General features: G+C 40.0%; 2 protein-coding genes across 5 annotated transcripts in view; both read left to right on the forward strand.

Moving 5' to 3' along the window:
• The first annotated feature begins 944 nt into the window (after positions 1-944).
• LOC131470115 (homeobox protein aristaless-like 4) lies at positions 945-4,892 on the forward strand. 2 transcript variants are annotated; one of them, XM_058645681.1, is made up of 6 exons: positions 945-1,038; positions 2,525-2,749; positions 2,840-2,899; positions 2,983-3,131; positions 3,642-3,755; positions 3,993-4,892. In XM_058645681.1, the coding sequence occupies exons 1-6, from the start codon at positions 1,005-1,007 to the stop codon at positions 4,140-4,142; spliced, it is 732 nt and encodes a 243-aa protein (XP_058501664.1). In that variant the 5' UTR covers positions 945-1,004; the 3' UTR covers positions 4,143-4,892. The 2 variants fall into 2 exon arrangements, with proteins under 2 accessions (XP_058501664.1, XP_058501666.1); XM_058645683.1 differs by having other exon boundaries at positions 981-1,038; positions 2,316-2,749.
• A 3,762-nt stretch (positions 4,893-8,654) lies between these two features.
• Positions 8,655-20,671, forward strand: part of bicd1a (bicaudal D homolog 1a) — a 29,129-nt gene continuing 17,112 nt past the window's right edge. For all 3 annotated transcript variants that reach the window (XM_058645678.1, XM_058645679.1, XM_058645680.1), the window contains exon 1: positions 8,655-8,983. In XM_058645678.1, coding sequence (XP_058501661.1) covers positions 8,765-8,983 — 219 coding nt within the window. In that variant the 5' untranslated portion in view covers positions 8,655-8,764. The remainder of the gene's footprint in view (positions 8,984-20,671) is intronic.

Genomic DNA, 20,671 nt, shown 5'->3' on the forward strand with positions numbered 1-20,671 from the left:
TGTGTGTGTCTGATACGAAAACGTGTAGGAAACGCTTCTTACTTCAAATGTTCTGCATTAAAACACAAATTATAGGGTATAATTAGAGTATAGGTTTTGCATCAGTCACTCATGCAGGCACACATGGTCACCATGAAATGTGTACTCAGCTCTTGGTAGCATGTCATCAATGAGCTGTTTAAAGATGTTCTGTATTTCAACACAAGCGACACATTTTATTTTATGGACCAATACAGTATGGTGGGTAATAATGGTGTCACATATAACATCTATCTATAGGAATTAAAATGTTTGAAATAATTATCATTACAGAAGGGAAAAGTGGGGTAAGATGAGCCAGTGGGTAAGTTGACCCACCTATCTAGGTAACCGTGCACATGCTTTGTCATGTGACCATAAATTCAGGGAACACCCATCATTCCAAGTATTTCTTTATTTGTGAAGCCCAAATCAAAATGTTGCTTGAATAATAATGACGATTTTGTTTTTGTCACATTTTAGACGACATACCCTGGTATGACTTTTTTTCACATTTTGGATGACATACTAACCTAAAACCTAATGTTTCACATTATTCTCATAATATTGCGATTTTATTCTCGAAACATTTAAAAAAAAATAAAAAATCTTAAGTTTGGACCTTATTCTTATAGTAGCATTGTATTTAATTATGCTAAAAAGAAACAAAGAAAAAGTAGCTCAGAAACCTTTAAAAAATGATTTAGTTAAAGCACTGTTTAATTTAAAAATAATGTACCAACATTCCTTAAAGCAGTGTTTCCCAACCCTGGTCCTCAGGGAACACTGTCCTGCATGTTTTAGATGTTTGCCCTGCTCCAACACACCTGATTCAGATGAACAGCTCGTTATCAGGCTTCTGCAGAGCTTGTTGACGAGCTGATCATTTGAATCAGGTGTGTTGGAGCAGGGCAGCATCTAAAACATGCAGGACAGTGTTCCCTGAGGACCAGGGTTGGGAAACACTGACTTAAAGCTTCAATTCAATGTTACGTGTGATTAATTTCCCTTTAAATTCGGGTAAGTATTTTGCTGCTGTTTTGTTCTAAACAAGTGAAGTCAACAAGAGTAAAAATGTCATCCAAGTCTGTCCTTTACTTCTTGAGTTATGCTGCCGACAGCATAACTCAAAAAGTTAAGACAGACAGACAGACAGACAGACAGACAGAAGCCTAACCTCCCTCAAAAAGAAGACTAATTGACTTACAAACCAGAAGTGACTCAACTAGGTCAGGTATTCTGATGCTTCAATGATGGGTGATCTGTAAACAGCACCACCTACAGGATCCACATGTTCTTATAAAAATCCCTTCTATATTTTTTTTTTTTTTTTTTTTAATTAATATATATATATATATATATATATTATATAATTAAAGATCCAGTATGTAACATTTAGGGAGGGTGTGTTGGCAGAGGGACCTAAAATAAAAAATCTACCTATTTCATTTTGAACATTAACAATTACTATTAAATTGCTGACGTGAACCTTTAGGCTTGTGTCTCCCCATGTACACATTTAATTTGCAAATATCTTCTCATTTCATTTGTTGTTCTTGTATTTGTTATTAACCATGGCTCAGTTCCTTTAAATCATTCAAGTGAGACAGAACACATACAATACCAGGACTAGTGAGACAGAACACATACAATACCAGGACTTCTTCCTCTTAGCGGAACCATTGTTAATTTAAAGAAATGAATACCCCTCTGATATCTCTGCTATGGCATTCCAAAATATCTAAAACATCCTGTTATATAGTATTCCCTCAGAAAATCTAAAGGAAAAATGCACTGCACAGCAAAAACCACTAGATGGAGACATGCTGATAAATGAAGACATTGTCACCCACACACCACAGGGAGTCACTGCCGCTCTGAGTGTGTTTTCTGTGAGTCTCTGAAAGGTGAAATAAAGGCCAAGGCGATATTGATAAGCCTGTCAATAAATTAGGTGATAGGAAAGACATGATGTTATTTAAACATATCTCATATTTTAATGTCACACAGACGGTTTAGCTACAAAAGCATGCAAACACTTTATTTGGGTTTCACAATGCGAGAGTTTGTTCTTAGTCTTGTAGCAGCTCAAATAATTGAAGTGTAATGAACTAAAAGTGGTTGTAAGTGATAAGGGGAGTTCATAATATGTCATCGTTTAAGTTCACGTATGTGCTGTATAGTGAATGTGCCCTAAATTAACACCGACAACTTTGACAGAGATAGGTGCTGATTAGGTTTTCCTAGAAGTATAATGTTACTGGTGGCTCCTCCTTAATGATGACCATGTGATGCAGGTCAAACACAGGCTGACGAGTGGGAGGACAAGCTCCAGGACGTCACCTTCCAGAGGGTAGAGTGTAACACTGAGACCAGGGGGAGGAGAAGTCAAGAGAACTAGAGGCATTTTGTGTCTGAGAGTTTTTAATAAGCCTTGTTTGATGCGTTGAGCTTCTTTATAGCGGTGAGTAATTCAGTACTGTAACGGGATCTCTGATCACAACAGTGAAGATGGCAGGAGATAGAATACTGGAAATGTGCAACAGAGGAGATACTGAGATGTATTATTTCATGGATGAACAAAGGGAAACTCAGCCATGTAAAGAATTATCCCATTCCATCGAGGCAATACTGAGGAGGCCGACATGTGTCAGGAGAGAGAGACGAGTTCATCGTAACTGGTCTGTCATCAAAGAGAACACCAGAGAGACTAACCAGCTCTCATGTACAGGTATGTTGTGTTAACACTCTAGACAGGGTTTGTTATTAATCTCACTTGATCTTAAAAAGAATAATGTTGAAATATGATCTTCCTCTACAGAAACTCCCCAAAATAGACAACTAGAAGATTCTCCAAAGGCAACAACAACAGACTGCATCAGTAAGTTCTTATGCGATAAATAACAGAGGATATGTATTCATTGCAGATGAGGAAAAGTGACAGTGGTAATCACTTGTTTACAGATCAGAGGAAGAAAAGGCAAACGAGGGTCACTTTCACACCGTTCCAGGTGAAGGAGCTGGAGAAAGTCTTTCAACAGACTCACTACCCTGATGTCAATGCCAGAGAACAGTTAGCCTCTTCCCTGCACCTCACCGAGGGAAGAATACAGGTGGGACACACACGGCTCATCATTTATAACAATGAAATTAATGCTTTTTTGTAGTATGCAGATCATTTACAGTATATAAAATAGAATCAGTGACTTCTTGAGTTACTCTTATGGACAAACTGAATAGCACAGTCATAGTCTGTATTTACAAAAATCACTGCACAGCAACTGATTATGTTATACTCACATGTCTCTCTAAGACTAACAGGAGTTCATAAGAGTACACAAATATTCAATAGGCATGGTCTTTAGTCTGTAGACATGCTCGTGTGAGATATTCCCTGAAACCAATCAATGACATATTACATGATTAAAAAATGTAACTTAAAATGATAGAAATTAAACTAGTGTGCTTTCCATCGTCAAGACTTGGGGTTACTCCAGCTGTTTTTGCACTTATTCATCACTCTGTGTCACACAAAAATAACGTGATACATATAAAAAGCAAAGGAGAAACATGAGTCTTATTAAATTATTATTAGTACTATTATTGTGTTGTCTGTGCTGCAGATTTGGTTCCAAAACCGCAGAGCCAAATGGAGGAAGACTGAAACTCTGAAGGACCAGGGCCTGATGTCCAGACAACACATACCATCAGCCACTCAGGAGCTGCATCAGTATAACGTAATAAGCCACTGTTGAACATACTGTAATAACAAAATGATATAAAATTAACAAGCTGATATGCCCAATGCTTTCATAAAATCACTTGCCCGGGAAAATGAATCTATGGAAAAGTGATTAAAACAGTTATCTAATCAGAGGTGATTATCCTGTATGGCTGTCACACAGAGTGACAGTGATTGCTCTGTTGTTTCTCAAAGATTGCTTGTCATTCGTTTTGTTTCCCTGTATTTTCAGAAGCCACAGCTGCAGTCACTGTGCTGGCTGCCTTGCTGTCTGTCTAAACCCCTTCACTCATGGCTGCTCCTCAGATCCGCATCCACAACATCAATACATTGCCCAGATTACAGAACTCTCTGTTTTGATTTGCGGGGGACAGAAAGATAGCCCCTTCACTATTCTTACACTGATGATTTGATTACACGTGGTACAAAGATCATAATGACTCCGATCAAAGTCATTATTGCTCAAGAGAATTGTAGATTACGATCTGTAAACTATGATAACAGTGTATTTTGATGATTTTTGCTTGAGTTTTCTAAAGTGTTGTATCATCCTGTCAACCTGAAATAACATGTTCTTGAAAGCAGCTGTGTATTTTTATTTTCATGTACTTACAACGCTGACAATCATTGCTGACAATGGCTACTGAAAGCATTTTTTTTTAAAGACTTTGTGATAAGTATTTGTACAGATCAAGATTTGAGGCCAATGCGACATGTTTCTTGGTAGAGACGTGTTTGCGCTGTATTATTGTGTGCACTCACTTCTTTTCATGACCCTACAGTTCCTTGTCAGAGATGCGATATGGCACGTCCATAAACATCTGTTTGACTCTCTGACAACCTCACCTTATCTTAATTTTAGCTTGTAAAGGGAGGTTATTGATGGGTCAGCTTGGGCATTTATGGAGCCTGTTCAATAGGATAAAAGTAAAACTATTGTTACCGGTATTATGATGCATTGGGGATGAAGAGATGTGTAATAATTGTGACTTAAATGATAAGACTGAGGAGGGGGAGAAGGTCTAAAAGCCAACCTTTTATTGTCTCAATGCATCTTTATTTATTACATCAACATTACAGATAAGTGTGATAAATGTGTTTCACAACAATAAATCCACTTGTGAGAAAGGCATTTTTCTACTCCAGCAGTCACATGTATCAGCTCTCCATTTTCCCGATAAGACCTTTTACAAATAAATACCAATTATTATAATAAACTTTTAGTGTCGATAACGTAACTAAATTGTCCGTGCCATAAGTTATAACCTTTAACAAGCCTCTGATGAGAGCAGGTGAACTTTTCACCCCGGTCATGTCTTTCTTTATTGCATGTGCTCCAAGATAAACTGTACTCCTGGCTGCAGGTGTGGGTTCAAATAGGGGGAAATGTAGGTAGAGTAGTTAGGAGCGTGACATATGTGGCACTTTATTCACTGTAACATACACACAAGATCTGGATAACATGAGTATCTTGTTTGGTTTTTTTGAAACGGAAAATATCTCAAACCAAAAGTTTACTAGAGAATCAGAGTAAAATGCTTGTCATGATGATGGTCAAAATACTCCGGAGCAGAATGTGACAAATCTGGTTCAAAAGAAACTGTAGCTCTTGTAAACATTGTTGGCCCCTGATGTGTAGAAACTGTGGTCTAAAATAGCAGCATTGCCTTGCCGGTCACAAGATCTATAAATCAATCCACATGTGGTCAATAAAGGGAGCAGTCATTCGTGCTAATCTTGTATTTATTTACTCAGCAGAGCTTTGCTTTGGGTCTGTTTGCAGATTATACATGAAAGTCCGGTTATGCTATGGAGGTGAGAAAAACCCAGTATAAAGAAGTCATGTAAACTATCTTCGACCGGTTTATCCTCCACATGAGGGTCACACTGGTGCCAGTCCCAGGATATCCTGGACACCCTGGACAGATCACCTAGAGACAGCCATTCACACCTACGGAGTGTCAAATTTGCCTAATCCCCAAATCTGCATGTTTTTGGACTTTGAGAGCACGAGGAGATAAAGAATTTCTATACACAATAAATTCAGTATTTGAAGTATTTGCTGGGTGTTAAGTATGTTTAAATGAGCGTATGAATGACTCATTCAAATTAGGTTTTTGCAGTCTTTTGAAGCCAATTCTATCACTGTCATGTGCCGCCATGTTGTTTTTCTTACAGCAGCCCAAAAGGACAAACTAGCCAGAGGGTGTGTCTTATTGTTTTGAAACAGAAACATACTGAGCAAACAATGAACGGCATCCTGTTTTAATATGTGAATAGAGTATAGCAATCGAAGAGCAGAGGAGTCCTTCATTAGTTAGAATCTACAGTCTCACCAGTAGATGTCACTTACAAACTGGTCCTTTAAAAGCTCACAGTGTGAAGCATACCACCACACCTGCTCTAAAGATTCATTTTAAAGCTGCATAACTTTTGATGTTCGTTGTAGATTATGTTATTATTGTGCCTGTGTTTGGCCTTTGTGAACAGGAACAGTGTAACATTATTTCTGTGTTGCTTCTCTATGTTCGTCTGAGAACAAGCTCTGTCATGGAATACTATAGTAAGACCTGACTGAGGGAGTGTTTGTATGTGTACACTTGCAGCAGGAGAGGGTGGGGACAGGAAGCATTAATGCTGTCAAACTCATTGACCGGGGTTTTTTTGAGCCGTAGGATTCACTTCTGGAGCTTTTCATGGGCACTTCTTTGTGTTTGGAAGCTTATTCCAACCTGATTGCAGTCATCACACTTTACGAGTGCAAGGCTGTTGTTGCCTCTGTCTGTCCTGATATTTAAGATTCAAGATTCAAGATATACTTTATTGTCCTATGGAGGGAAATTTGTCCTCGACAGCAGTGTCACTACCGGCGACGTTCAGGAATTAAGGCGTTGTCACACAGCGTTCCTTTTCCATTTCCTTTTAAAATTGAATAAAAGCATTTTGAAACATAAAACCAGGAATCATAACCAGTAAATAGATAAGATCTCTCAACCAGAGCAGGTTGTTTGTTATGAAATGTGATAGAAGATGGGAGAAAGGAGAGCTTGTACTGATTTGGTTTGTGTTTGACAGATAAAGGTAAAAGTGCATATTCTGGATGTAAAATATGGGATTTGAGCCTTAGTAGGTACAGCTTTCTCATAGATTGAGTTTAGTGATTTCAATTATTTCTGGTTTCCAATCACTTTTGAAGCCATTAAAGCCTGTCGTTCAATCTTTGATTTACTCTGGATTGAGAGAGGACCAAACCAGGCTGCCATCGCATATCTTATAATGCTTTCCAACACTGCATTATATAAGGTGGTCATTATATGTGTGCAGTCTAAATCTGCGTAGGAAGTGAGGTCTCTGGGCCAGTTCTGCACACATGGACATCATTCCATCTGAGAAGAGAATCAATGTGGATGCCCAGATTTTTCCAGATCCAACCTGTTCTATTGCACAGTTGTCTATCACAATGGCATCATTAAGTCTTACTTCTCTTGGATCGAATATTATGTCTTTATCTTTATTATTATAAAAACAAAATTTTATATAAAATGAATCACTTCCTGTGTGAAGCACGGGAAATCGCAAACTGAGAAACAGAGAGTGTGCAGCTGATCCGTACTAAATCAGTATTGCTTGAAAGCAACTGACGTTTGCTTGTATTTTTCCCATGAGTCAAAGGACCAAAATACATCCTCAACTTATTAGTTCCCTATGAAGCACCCAGAGCTCTAAGATCATCAGGAACAGGTTTACTGTGTGTTCCCAGATGAAAAACCAAATCAAGTGGAACAAACTTCTGGAATACCTGAGGTCTGCTCACACTCTCAGCTCATTTAAATCAGGCCTGAAAACTTCAATATTTCCTGCAGCCTTTTCTTAAATTCTTGGTATTATTTTCTTGAATATATTGTTCTCATTGAATACTGATGTTGGTTTTATGCATCTATAACTTGATTTTACATTCCAACAAAAAAATGACAATTTTTTAAAACTAGTATTAGTCATTTTTAAAGGCAAGGGAAGGCAAGTTTATTTGTATAGCACTATTCATACACAGGGCAATTCAAAATGCTTTACAAGGGCATAGAAATACACTAATAAAATCACATAATTAAAGCAAGACATTAAAATGACATTGACATGAGAGGTAAAAGTGTGATTTGCCAATATAAAAGTGTATTTAAAAGACAAGAATGAATTGATAAGATGAATGTTTGAGTCAGTCTACTTACTTCCCGGCTAACACTTTCTGGTTCCTCTGGAACGTTACCTTTTAGTTTCGGGAATGTTACCTGAAAGTTTGCCCTAGGTTGTTTTCCTAATTTTGGTTGCACATTTGACTCCCAGAATGTTCCCCTCATGTTACAACTACTCACAACCTTCTCTTTTGGTGACATTAACAAAACATTTTATTATTTTAAACCGTCTGCACATTATAGCACTCACACTTGCAGCCACTGGTGAATGAACAGGCAGTTACACAAAATAAATAAATAAATAAAAGCCACTTCCACAACAGCTATGTCAATGTCATGTCTTAGGTTTTTTATGTATCTCTCCATTCAGATAAGATGTACCAGCTGCAAGGTCCAGGCATTATATATAGATATATATAAAGATAACTATACCATAAATACCTGGAAGGAAAATGTCCATGTGTGCTGTGATAAATGTGGCTGGCAGGTGGCGCTGTTGCTTGCATGAATAAGCAGAAATGATGCACAGTATCAGAGTGCCATACTGACTACACTGACCTAATTTTAACCCAAGGCTTCATCTATAAGTGCTTATGGAATTAGTGCTATTTGGACCTGTCTGTCTGTTGCAGGGAGTGTAAATTTGTTTGTTTGTTCCCACTGCACTGGCTCTGAGGGGGGGGGGGGGGGGGGGGGTATTCAGTGTCCCTCACAGCCTCCGCCCGCCTCTGCCTCTGCTGTGTATCTGTCCAAAACCACTGAGAGGCTAAAAAGGAGCCGCAGAGCGACAGTGGCACAGGACGAGAGAGTGGCGATGGCCGCTGATGGAGGAGGATGCGGAGAGTCCGTGGATCAGTACCGAGCCGAGGTGGAGCGGCTCAACCTGGAGCTGGCCGAAGCGAACCGGGAGAAGATCAGGGCTGCGGAGTGCGGTCTGGTGGTCCTGGAAGAGAACCAGGCGCTGAAACACAAGTACACGGAGCTGGAGAACGAGCAGGAGGCGCTGAGGAAAGAGTTGGAGCTGTTGCAGGAGGTATGTTCAGGCGGGACCTGCTGGTCTGGCTGTTGTTTTTGTTGCTGCAGTGAGTCAGGTCAGGTGTGTGGGATCAGCTGCATCAACTCAGCTCGTCCACACCTACGATGAGGGACGTGTGTTGTTGTTGTCTTATTCCACTGTATAGACTGTCTCTGATGGATCAGCCAGTCCCACAGATTTTTTTGGTCGTCGCTAGATAAATTTGCAGGGTTTAAAAAAAAAAAAATCTGCAAATTTAGTTCAGTTTTTTTGTGAAGTGTGGTTATTTGAGGGACTGACACATCACTTAGTCAACACTTACGTTGTTGTGCGTGCCGTCACTGCTGGCAGAGGCGATCCTAGACTCTGGGGGGGGCCTCAGGCAAAGAAGCTAATTAGGGCCCTTCACCATGCCTCCCCACCCACAGCACCTGTGCATCCTAAGCCCTCATGAAAAATGCAATCAGATGTCATGAACGTTTATTTTTAGAATAATAGAATTTTTTGAATAAGTTAACATAATCAAATATTCTCTATACCACACACACACACATACAAGCAGTTGTTGTGTGGGTCTTAACACTGTCGCTGAGCAAAAACAGTGGATTTAAATGTGCTGCAACTGAGGGGCTCATGACTGCCACTCACTGGTCGGTCTAGGAGATGGCTCATGTTGATCAGGTGAGACTTTTTCTCACTGGGCCCCATTAAGGAGGTTTTGAGTGGTGAGCTGTATATTAGTGGGATTTTAGGGACCAATGACATTCATGAGGCCCCTTTATACCATAGGACTGATTCGTGGGGGACCATTTTAGATGTTAGAGGGTTTGAGTGTAACCGTGGTGAGCTGCATATTACGGGGCTTCATGGATGCCCTTTTCTCCGGGACCCCAAGCATTAGCCTGTTAGGCCTGTCCTGTGAGTGCATCTCTGACAGCTTGGAACCAGAGAGAATCTGAGACAGGGAAACTCACCCTCAGTGAAATCAAGGTTGCCAGCAGGGACATCTCGAAAAGACTAATAAAATCAATGTCATCTTGAACCTGAAGTGCATAACTTTGTATGTCCATTTCATTCATTGTGAGTGAGTCCACAGAATGCTAATTAAGCTTTTCGGCCCTATATGACCTTTTCTTTGTAAAGTGGTGTTCAGTTCTCTTGTGGACTTGTGACATTCCTGCTCTGCACACAGGAAGTGATTTGTTGGATATCAAGACCACATGCTGTGTATAAAAATGGACACAGTCTTCTGGTCTGCTGTTGGAAGCCGAAGTAAAAATATATTGAATAGACTCAGTGGTGGAGTCATTTTGCATGAGCAGGAGTCACTGCATGGGCTCCAGCACATAGTCAATGAAATTTGATTAAAATTCTCCATACTATGTCTTGTGGTCCAGTCTTGGTTTTCACCTTGTATAAAATAATTATAATGAAAAATAAAATCAATAAGTCATACTGTTTAAGTGCAGGAGAATTGTATACACAGCAGCAGATATTACAATATCTGTATTGCCTGCTCAGGATTCTTCAAGCATACGGTAACATCCCTCGGCAGCTCTCACACCAGTGTAGCCTCTATAGATCAATTTTCTGTGTGGATGGCGCCAGTCATTCATTTTAAGCTACTCAGTTTGGACTCTGAGTCTTTTAGTGTTTTTCCTAAATATTGTATTCTCTAGACTCCCCCTGGAATTGTTTCGTCATGGTTGTCCACGACAGCTTGTGTGCTGGCTCAGTTACTTATCGATCTGAGTCGGAGCTTCCCAAACTTTAGAGGTTTGATGCACCTAAAAGTTTGGCAAAACAGTAAAGGCCCACGCCCAGATGTTTATATTAACTAGAATGTGGACAACATAGAAAAGTCTACTTTCCAGAAACCTTAAGTGCCGTGATACTGTAATGAATAATGACTTTGTTGTGTTTATAAATTCAGTCATTAATGCACGATACATACACACACAAGCTGCACCATAACTTCTCCTCTGTCATCTCTAATCATGCATACAGTCACTTTGGTCAAAGATAAAATTCACTCCAACTTTCACACATAATAGTTTAGTCAGCCTATTAAAGGTTCAACAGTGTTTTGTTTTTTTACTGAATTATCTACTATATCTATTACGCCATCAAGGAACTTAGATTTGTCTCATGTGACAGTAAATTGATTATTATTTATTATTAGACTATTAATCTTACTAAGAAGACATTCATTCATGTTGCATTTGGCTTTAGAATTTTGTAGTCAACATTGTTCACTGTTTTCCAATGTTCTATAAACTAAACAATTCATTTAATTGGAAAAAACAATGAACAGATTGATCGATCATTAAAAGTATCCACTGAGTATTGACATTCTTTATGTCAAGGACTATAAGGAAATTGGAATAACCAGTTCTCTTCAAGACTTTATACAAACATTTCAGACTTCAGACTTAATGCACCCAAGAGGAGTAAAATAAACAAACGTTTGTCCAAAATATTTGTACAACTATTTAAATCTTAAATTTGTCATTCATCATACACATTTCATGTAAAAAAAAAAATATATGATAAAAACAGATGACGGATGAAAGAAAATATGTAACATTAAAGTGCAATTCTTGCTTCACTCACCATACACTGTTTTTGGTCAAATAAAATAATAATGACATCACTTGGACCATGTTACATTATACATGCATCTCCCTCACTCTTCCCTCTGCCCTTTCATTTCAGTGCATGACTACGAAAATATTTGTCCCGATTCACACGCAGAATCACATGAAGACAAAGCGACAGCGTGATACCTCCAGCAGCACGGCACTGTCCAGCCGACTTATGAATGACTGAGTGATGAGAGGGAAATGATGGGAGAGACTATGAAATGAAAGAAGCAGGGGAGTAGGGGAGAGAGGACACAGCGAAAGGATATTGGATTGTAAATATGTTAATAAGTATAATAAAAATGCTTTTCATCACTTTCCTATAGCTATAAAACAAATTGCAGCAGCAGTGCGCTTTGTTTAGATCTGTCATCATGTGCTAACAGCTGCATCCTTTGTGTTCCCCACTTCCACCTGTCGGTCGGTCGGTCGGTCTATATTTGCTCATGCCTGACAGGGGGAATATTTACTGAAACTGATGTTACTTCCACACAAAGTATTATGTTGTATGCTCTTGCACATTCCTATGTTTATGAGTCTATCAAACATATCTCCCTCAAATTTATCATAGTCAAATCTGAGGCCCTAATCTTCACCAGTTCCTCAGAAATGAGGAAGACCAAAACCTGGTCTTCATGAGGACTACAGATTCATTGTCAGGGTTTATTTATGGCAGAAAAAGTCCTAAAGGGATAACAAACAAACACACACACCCTGTTGTTTGCATATTGTTTTGCTTGATTTAAAATCTAATGGAATGACAACACGATGTCACAGTGATGGAAACAACGTGCAAGCTTTGAAAACTAACAATGACCATGATATTTGTTTTTAATGTTTAATAGCAGTACAAACCTTAAGAGATCGAGTACAACAAATTCTCACCATTGAGACATTGTTGGCCAATGAAATGACTAATCAATTCAAATTCCTGTAACTAAATGTGTCTTAAAAGTTATCATGGCCTCTAGGTGACTTTATTTCTTATTGTAAAGTTGTCTGTTTGGATCCTACAGACAGCAAAGGGAGGCAGTTTGACAGCAGAAATGTGCCCTCCTATATATTTTCCCTTTACCCAGCTCTTTCACTCAGCCTCTCCCCGTATTTCTCTGTGTGTGTGTGTGTGTGTGTGTGTGTGTGTGTGTGTGTGTTTACGTGTGCATACTGTAAGTCTCTGGAGACACCATTACTTAGTGGTTCTGGCTTGTTAGCGCTGTCTCCAGGCAGATCAACCTCAGATAGTGGCGGCTGACGGAGGATGCCATCACTGCAGAGTGGGAGGAGCAGTGTGATCATGTTTTCATCACAAGAATGATGAGGCTTGAAATCGTGTGTAGTTTGAGTCCAGTGGTTGGGGCAGCCTTGTTGTAATTACCCTGCACTTGTCTCTCCACTCAGTACTGTTAGGATTTCTGCTAAGTACAAGAAGCTCTTTTGAACGTCAGCTCTAAATATGGGTGTTATCTTAACCTTCTGTTGGTCATTCTGTTTAAAATGTATACTTTAAAAATAATAAATGGTAAACAAATGCCTAATTGGGGTGGGGTTGGTGTTGTTTCCCCTCATAACTTCTGACTAAGCCCTAGATTGTGATTTTCTTTTACCCCTCAATGTTTTTGTGGATTCAGTTGCTTTACTAAAGAGAATTATAATAGCATGTTATTCACCTGGGTTACTTGACAAATGACAAAATAACTGCATGTGAGAGTGAAGTAAGTAGATGATTGATTGTATGTCACTCCATTCCCCCAGGATCTGAACATATAATGTGCATAGATCATGTTAATGTCATGTGACTATAGGTGTAAAGCTACTTCCTTGTCCTAACAGTGAATGACTGCTGCAAAGTCACACTTGGCTGGAAACCTCATGTGTGTCGTGCAGCCAAACACTGCACAGCCTGAATGTATTACAGATGAGGATATTCACTGTGGGTTTTGTACATAGTAACCTCAGCTAGTGAAGTTGGGATGTTAACATTTAGTCTTGGTATTTCTCTTCAGGCTCTGATTAACGTCATTGTTCATTCTTAAAATTAGATTGAAGATGATCTTTCAGTGACAGAAAATGTAACTGTATTTTGTCATCTCGTATTCACTGATTTATTATGCTTTTAAATGCCCCCACCTGCATTTTAACCACCCGTCAGCCACCCACCTCCATTAGAAGGAGAAGAAGATTAACAGACGTGCGCCTTTGGCTTGACTCTGTCATCAAACAGCTAGTATTTGAAGCTAATGATGGAAAACTGTTCCTCATCACAAGTGCAGTTTTGATGTTGAATGCTACCTGGTGCGTTTGACACGGCCACCAACTCTGGGGCAACAATCAGGAATGAGTGCAGCTGTGGTTGTAAATCTATCTGCACTGACTGGCTAAAAGGATACATTACAGGGTTCTCTCCCCTCTCCTCCTCCTCCTCCTCCTCTTCGTCTTTTACATTAGCAGGGGTCTGCATAGGAGAGCAGTAAACATGGACAGAGGGGGATGAATCAATACCTCATGAGATGATGCTGTTCCCTCCTTTCACCTTTTCTCCTTACTCTCAGTCAACCATCCCCCCTATACTCATTTCCCATGGCTGCACCTCTTCTCTCTCCCACCGTCCCCATGGGGAGAACTGGGAGTTATGCATCGATTTCTGCTCTTTGTGGTGAAAATGTCTCATGTCTGAGCGCCGCTGTGTGTAGTGTAGTTTGCATTGTGGGGAAAACACATCGCTTCTTCGTAGTGAATTATGCTGCAGCACTGACAACGGCTGCGGAATCACTAACAAGGCTTTTACAGAAATGAATTTCTATTTTGGTGCCTCACCTGAATATGGTTCAGTGCTGAGTTAAATTGCTATTTTATTGTTTTATGGAGTTAAAATCACATTTGTGTTTGCTTGAAGGTTTGCTTTGTTGTGTATGCCTCACAGCTTTGTGGTGTGTTGACCTGTGACCCCAGCAACAAGCTAGACAGCGACCTGTCTGTCCTTGTGTTTGACCGGTGGTGATTTCCGTGTGTGTGTGTGTGTGTGTGTGTGTCAGCACCTGAAGGGAAGGTCATTGGTCTGAGTCACACATTTCAGCCACTTGCATGTGTACATTTGGCTTTTGTTTTCTTTTGTTTCTCCTTTGCTTGTATGTGTTGAGCGTGAGGTGGGGGTTTGGCTGTGGATGTTGTGATTGAGATTATAGAAGGAGGGGAGGTGGGACAGAGTGACCGTAGTGGTGACCGCCACATCCAGCTGAATCTCTTTGTTGCTTTAGCATTTTATGTTTGTGTTTGGCTTAGTATTTCCTACAATTTCATATCATTATACGGAAGCCTGGATACAATACATTTTATCTTAGATAATGTATCTAAGATAGAACAACAAGTGCTTTTTCAGCCTTTAACAGCAAGGTTTGAGCAATGAGCTTTATCCATAGACTGTATATGAAAATAGAGGTAGTCTTTCGATTTGATAAGTTAAGCTTAGAAAATAATGTGGTTATTGCAGTTTGACTCTGGGGGGCCAATACAATCTCTTTATTATTGAAAGTTTCACTTGGTTTGTAACATTCATTTACATTCTCCTGTGAACCAGACGTGTCCGAGGCAGCTGAAGCATTGTTTTCTTCTTCTTTGGTAAGAATGCGTCCTATTCCCGGCGTCCAGACTTGTACCACCACCCGGTGGTGAAGTGGGATACTTCAGGACCCTGACACGCGTAGTAGCATGTCTTCTTTAATAGCAAATAATGCAAATATAATGTCAATTTTGTGTACAGCATAGAGGAGATTGACAGCTTGTATCGTCCAATAGGTGCCTGATTGCAGGTGACACCTGCAAACACTCGGTATCAAAACCTGTGGCAATCTCAAGGATTTAAAACAGCTTTTTTTTGCAACCCTAACTACATCAATTTGAAAAGGTCTACTTATTTTACAATATTTTACATTTTGTAGCGCAGCCCTATAGATAGAAAGTCGTCGCTACTCACTTGGGTTGACCTTCCTCTTAAGGTTATCATGTTGTCTCCCTGCCCAGATTCTGTTTACCAGAAAAAGAAAAATATTTTACCGCAGTGAAATACAGTAGTGAGTGCGAGAGAACAGGAGCCTGCATGCTGCTGTATTGATTCGTCGTCTACTTCAGCTGTGTGTGCTGCAAACTCTGAAGACGAAGGAAAAACAGGAGTCTGCCCAATTTTTTTCTTTTTCATGTGAATCAAAGCATCTTTTCATCAGTTAGTGACTTATCTGCTGTGGTTTTGTCTAGACAGAGCACTTTCGTATCAGCCTCTTTCTTGATTGTCATTCTCTGCGTGCAGAGGGAAGTGAATCTTCCTATCTAGATGACCAGAGGCCGTCGTGTCCAGCGATGTAGAGCAAGAACAACTACCACGGTCAGACATTCCTGCCTATCCTCTGCCTCGTCATATTTACAATCCAGTTAGGCTTAGACATGTATTAAATCATCCCCTAGTAGGCTTGAGATTTAAAGTGACCACATTTGACATATTTCAACAGTTAAGAACGAGTGAAACTCTTAGCAGTTTTTAACTCTGAGTCACTGCCACAATCCATGTCCTCATCCATTCAGACCATCTTCTCTGTCTCACATTTCTTTTAATATGATATTCCTGCTCCTGAAAAGGTGATATAGACAAAAAGCATGACATAGAAACACAGGGACATAGAAAAATGGATGTTCTTGAAGTGTTAAATGTGTAAAAGTGTGACCACTCGCAAAAAAAAAAAAGTTTATCAGTTAAATAATCACATCCATCTTCACATGAGGGGTACGGGGTACACCCTGGACAGGTTCACATAGAGACAAGCAAACTTTTCACTCTCACTCAATTTAGAGAGTCCAATTTGCCTAATCCCCAAATCTGCATGTTTTTGGACTGTGGGAAGAAACCGGAGAACATGGAGAAAACTCATACACAAGGGGAGAACATGCACACTCCATGCCTAAAGGCCCTTGTATTAAATCACATGCAAAATGAGAATGCTTGCATTGGTTGACTACTAGGTCAGACGCCTTTATTTAATAACAGTGTACCTGTAGTAGCATAGCGTACACATTTTCCCACAGGTCTGCAGGCTCTTCTTGACATGGCACAAAAGCACTGAATCATCCAGAGAGGCCTCTCGTGTCAGTGGGGTCACTGTATATTTGTGCATGCTGGACTTTCTATTGTGAGCCCCTGTTTGTCTACGTTGACTGAGCCCTCTTTATTAGGTGAGACCCACTGCAGAGACAAGAGACAACATTATCTGTCTCTTTCTCTCTCTCTGGCTGCATCTGCTGGCCAATACCAATCAGCCTGTAAGCTTTCAAACACCTCCATGATTTTTCTTTTATTGACATCCTCATTATTCGTCATATTTCCACCACTTTGTCAAAAAAGAGATGGAAGTCTATAAGCGAGAGAGGGAGGGATGTAGGAGAGAGGAGCCAGAGTGGCTCGATCTCCATACTTCTTACATTAGTGCTCTGACGCGTCTTTTCCCCCAGGCAAGTTTCATGAAGACATAACCATGATGGAGGAGACTCAGACTTAGATAAGGATCAAATTGAAGATTGTCTTTTGCCATTAAGGAGCATTATAGTAGAGGGAGAAACCACTTTAAGGCTTCGGGACAAGAATAAATGAAAGTGCTAATGACTTTATTGTCCTTTGAGACATTAGAGGTGGAAAATAAATAGGGGCGATTTCAAGATCTGAAGAATTAGTTTTAAATTATGCAGAAAATAAAAATTAATAAGCAACTTGTATAATTATGTTACGTAACATAAGGGAGCTTAATAATTGAACCCTTTCACTCACCTGTAATTGTGTTTTTGAGTGTTTGGGAACTTCTTAGTCTCTGTCAAGTGTTTATTTGCATCCTGAGAGAGAAGCTTCGTCGTCATATTGACTCACCCCAAACTATTTGTTAAAATGCTAAATATTATTTGGTTGCAGCACCTCAGATGTTTGTTTTCACTGATATTAAAAATGTGTGTGTGTGTGTGTATATATATATATATATATATATATATCGTTAAGACATTCAAATATGTTGACTTCAGATAACTGCAGAATTGATAAAAAAAAATAACAGAGATGAGTCTTTCTTTCTTTCTGTCTGTCTGTCTGTTTGGTGACTCATATTTTTACTTAAATGACTCGACTCAGGCTTGAATACCAGTTAAGTATGTTTTCAAGTGCGCCTTTAGCCATGGCAGAGTTTTTCTGCAGTCACCATGCTTGTGATCTCCTTGAGGCTGCTTGGGGAGATGGGGGAGAGAGGGAGAGTGAGGGAGAGAGAGAGCACTTTATATGACACAGGTTGAGCTGCTGCAGTCTCTGTTTCCTTCCTGATCAGTGCTTCCTGGCACAACATGAAATTGTGCGCCCCTAATAATCTTACATTTTAAGATGAAGACAGACTTCAAGGACTCACACCAACAAAGGACAGTTTAAGGATGGATTCAAATGCAAAAGAGAGACAATAAAGAGACATTTGAGATTCCTTAAACAAATCATACGCCCGGCTGCTTCTGGTCTTCTACCAATGTAATGTTCATTCAGCCAGGCACACTGAAGCGTGTTCAGCCTGTTCATTCTGGGAGCGAGGCCAAACTTTTTTTTTTTCTTATCATGAACAGACTTAAGCCAAATTGCATCTGTTTAACAAGCCACACCTTTTTTAACTAAACACAGCGTGTCCTCTGGCAGGACTTTCAGCACCGTGTCCTACATTGTGTCGGACAGAAAGCAGCAGATGTGAGTGACACCAATGTGGATTTTCCACCATGAAGCACATGCGGCATTTGCAGCTATTATTCTGTATTATAGTCTTTACGTGCATTGCAGTATATTGTTATTATAGGAATAATAGGCGTTGTTGCATTAAAGAGAGGAGGAAGAGTAAGTATTCACAATGAAAAAAATATGCCTTGGTTCTCAGCATTAAGCATTCTAGTAATGCTTATTGAGCATCACAAAAGACAGTGAAGTGGCTTTTGTCATTATTTTCAATCCTCTGAGTGGAGGAAATATCCATTTGTCCTCCTGAGTTGCTGGGATGTGTTTACCCAGCTTCCCCTCACTGCTTGTGTGTTGTTATAGATGACAGATCTTGGCACTTTTCCCTGTGGCTGATAAAGCACATGGAGAAATGTTGTGCCCTTGTTAAAGGGTGAAATATGCTGGAACAGTCTCTCTACCATATACAGCCTTTAGCTCCACCAGCGTGACATAAGACAACTGAAAATGAGTTGTGTTGTTTAGGTTCAGTTTTATGCAGCACTATTTGTTGACTTCTGCACCTCTGGAGGGCGTTTTCATAAAGTTTGACAGCGAGATAGTCATCAATTACATTTTTTGCTCGGGTAAATCAAAGTTCCATAAGAAATGACCAGTCTGACTGTGTGGTTAATATGAGTTGCATCATGGGAGATGGAGGAGCCAGTGTCCTATATCTAGAATCTTGGCCTCCGCTTTTTTTATTTACTCTTTTGTTTCAAAAGAAATTTAAAAATGTCATCCACTCACACAGTTTACGTTCCCTGACTGCAGTCATACAGTGTGTTTGTCAAAAACAACAAATCGTGTGTGTATGTTTTCTTCCTTCACTGCGAGTTTCTGAGCTCATGATGCTGTTTGTTTTGTTACACACACATACGCAGTGCAGTCTTGTGTCTTTACAAATGGTGACGCAAGTGAATCTGACAACATGCAGAAACACATGCACAGGGTTCCTTGAAAGTTTTTGAAAATCGCCCTAAATAGACATGGGTTGTTGAAAGTGCTTGAATTTTGTGCAAGAAAGAAGTTGCATTGATATTTAGGCAAATGTCTCCCACCGCCGATGTCACCTACGCCACCTACTGTTTCATGCACCCTGCATTGCTTGATGTACGTAGACTAGGCCTACACGGAACAAACGTTAGGTCCTAGTTACTAGCGGTGTTGTGGACACTGTACACTGTATCTCTCCACTGTTATCGCAATATTCCATGCAGAACAATGAGCAAGTAACGTGAATTCCACGATATCTGGCTCACCAAAGAGAATTACAAAGACAGAACTCACCAGATGCACAACGTGCTGCAAGTAAATAAAGGTGGACACCATGGTCCTTGAATTTGAGGGAATAAGTCCTTGAAGTCCATGAATTTGATGTCAACCAAGGAGTGGGAAACCTGTATGCAGTAGCACACACACAGAGAGAGCACCATTCATGACGCTGACAGCTGTATAGCTTTGCAGCAGCAGCAGTTCTGCATGTCTCTCTCCGTGGTTCTGAAATCCCTGATAAGGTTCAACTCTACAAATTGCAATCTGTCATGGTACAGACCTACGTCACTGAATCTGCAGTGATTAACAATTAATAAAGGGCACTCTGAGTGGCACCCGCACCTAATTAAAACCCTCATTAATTACAACTTAAAAGCCATGAGGACAAATTAATAAATAAAAGAGGATTGTGTGCTGTTGCCTAAAGTCACATTTCTACATCATCTACACTGTCGTCCAGCCTCTAGCATGTGTTTTAAGACATCCTTGACCTTGACAATGTAATCAATTCTCTCTGGACTGTACTGTCATCTATGCTATTTTTATCCAAGAATGTATTTTTACACTCTGCGCTGTTGAGTGGACGTCCTGCGCTATACATTGGGTGGAGATGAATTGCTGTTGTAAGAATAGTACACTCTTTTTCTCCATGGGTGCAAAAATAAAAATACTTAAACACACATATACTGTACACACACACACACACAGGTCCTCCCCAGGCTCCTCATTAGGGACTGCAACAGAAAGGGAAGGATTTCAGGGTTGCACACACACACACACACACACACACACACACACACACACACACACACACTCTTCCTCTCACTGGTGCAGTGGCTGGTTTTGTTCCCCGTCTCTGATCCTGCTTCTCTTTTCATGGCCTCAGGGATGAATATCCACAGAAGAGGACTTTATTGTGTGGACTTTATCCATTCAGGCACAGAAGGCAGAGGAGCCTCAAGGTTGAATATATTACGGGATATTCAGTACACAAAGCCACACAGACTACCAAAACAGTGA

Source organism: Solea solea, chromosome 12 (genome assembly GCF_958295425.1).
Source record: "Solea solea chromosome 12, fSolSol10.1, whole genome shotgun sequence".
Classification (NCBI taxonomy): Eukaryota; Metazoa; Chordata; class Actinopteri; order Pleuronectiformes; family Soleidae; genus Solea; species Solea solea.

Coding starts and splice junctions, on each gene's coding strand:
- LOC131470115 (XM_058645681.1), top strand. CDS start 1,005: ATGTTACGTGTGATTAATTTCCCTTTAAATTCGG. Junction 2,900..2,982: donor AACAACAACAGACTGCATCA/GTAAGTTCTTAT, acceptor ACTTGTTTACAG/ATCAGAGGAAGAAAAGGCAA. Junction 3,132..3,641: donor TCACCGAGGGAAGAATACAG/GTGGGACACACA, acceptor TCTGTGCTGCAG/ATTTGGTTCCAAAACCGCAG.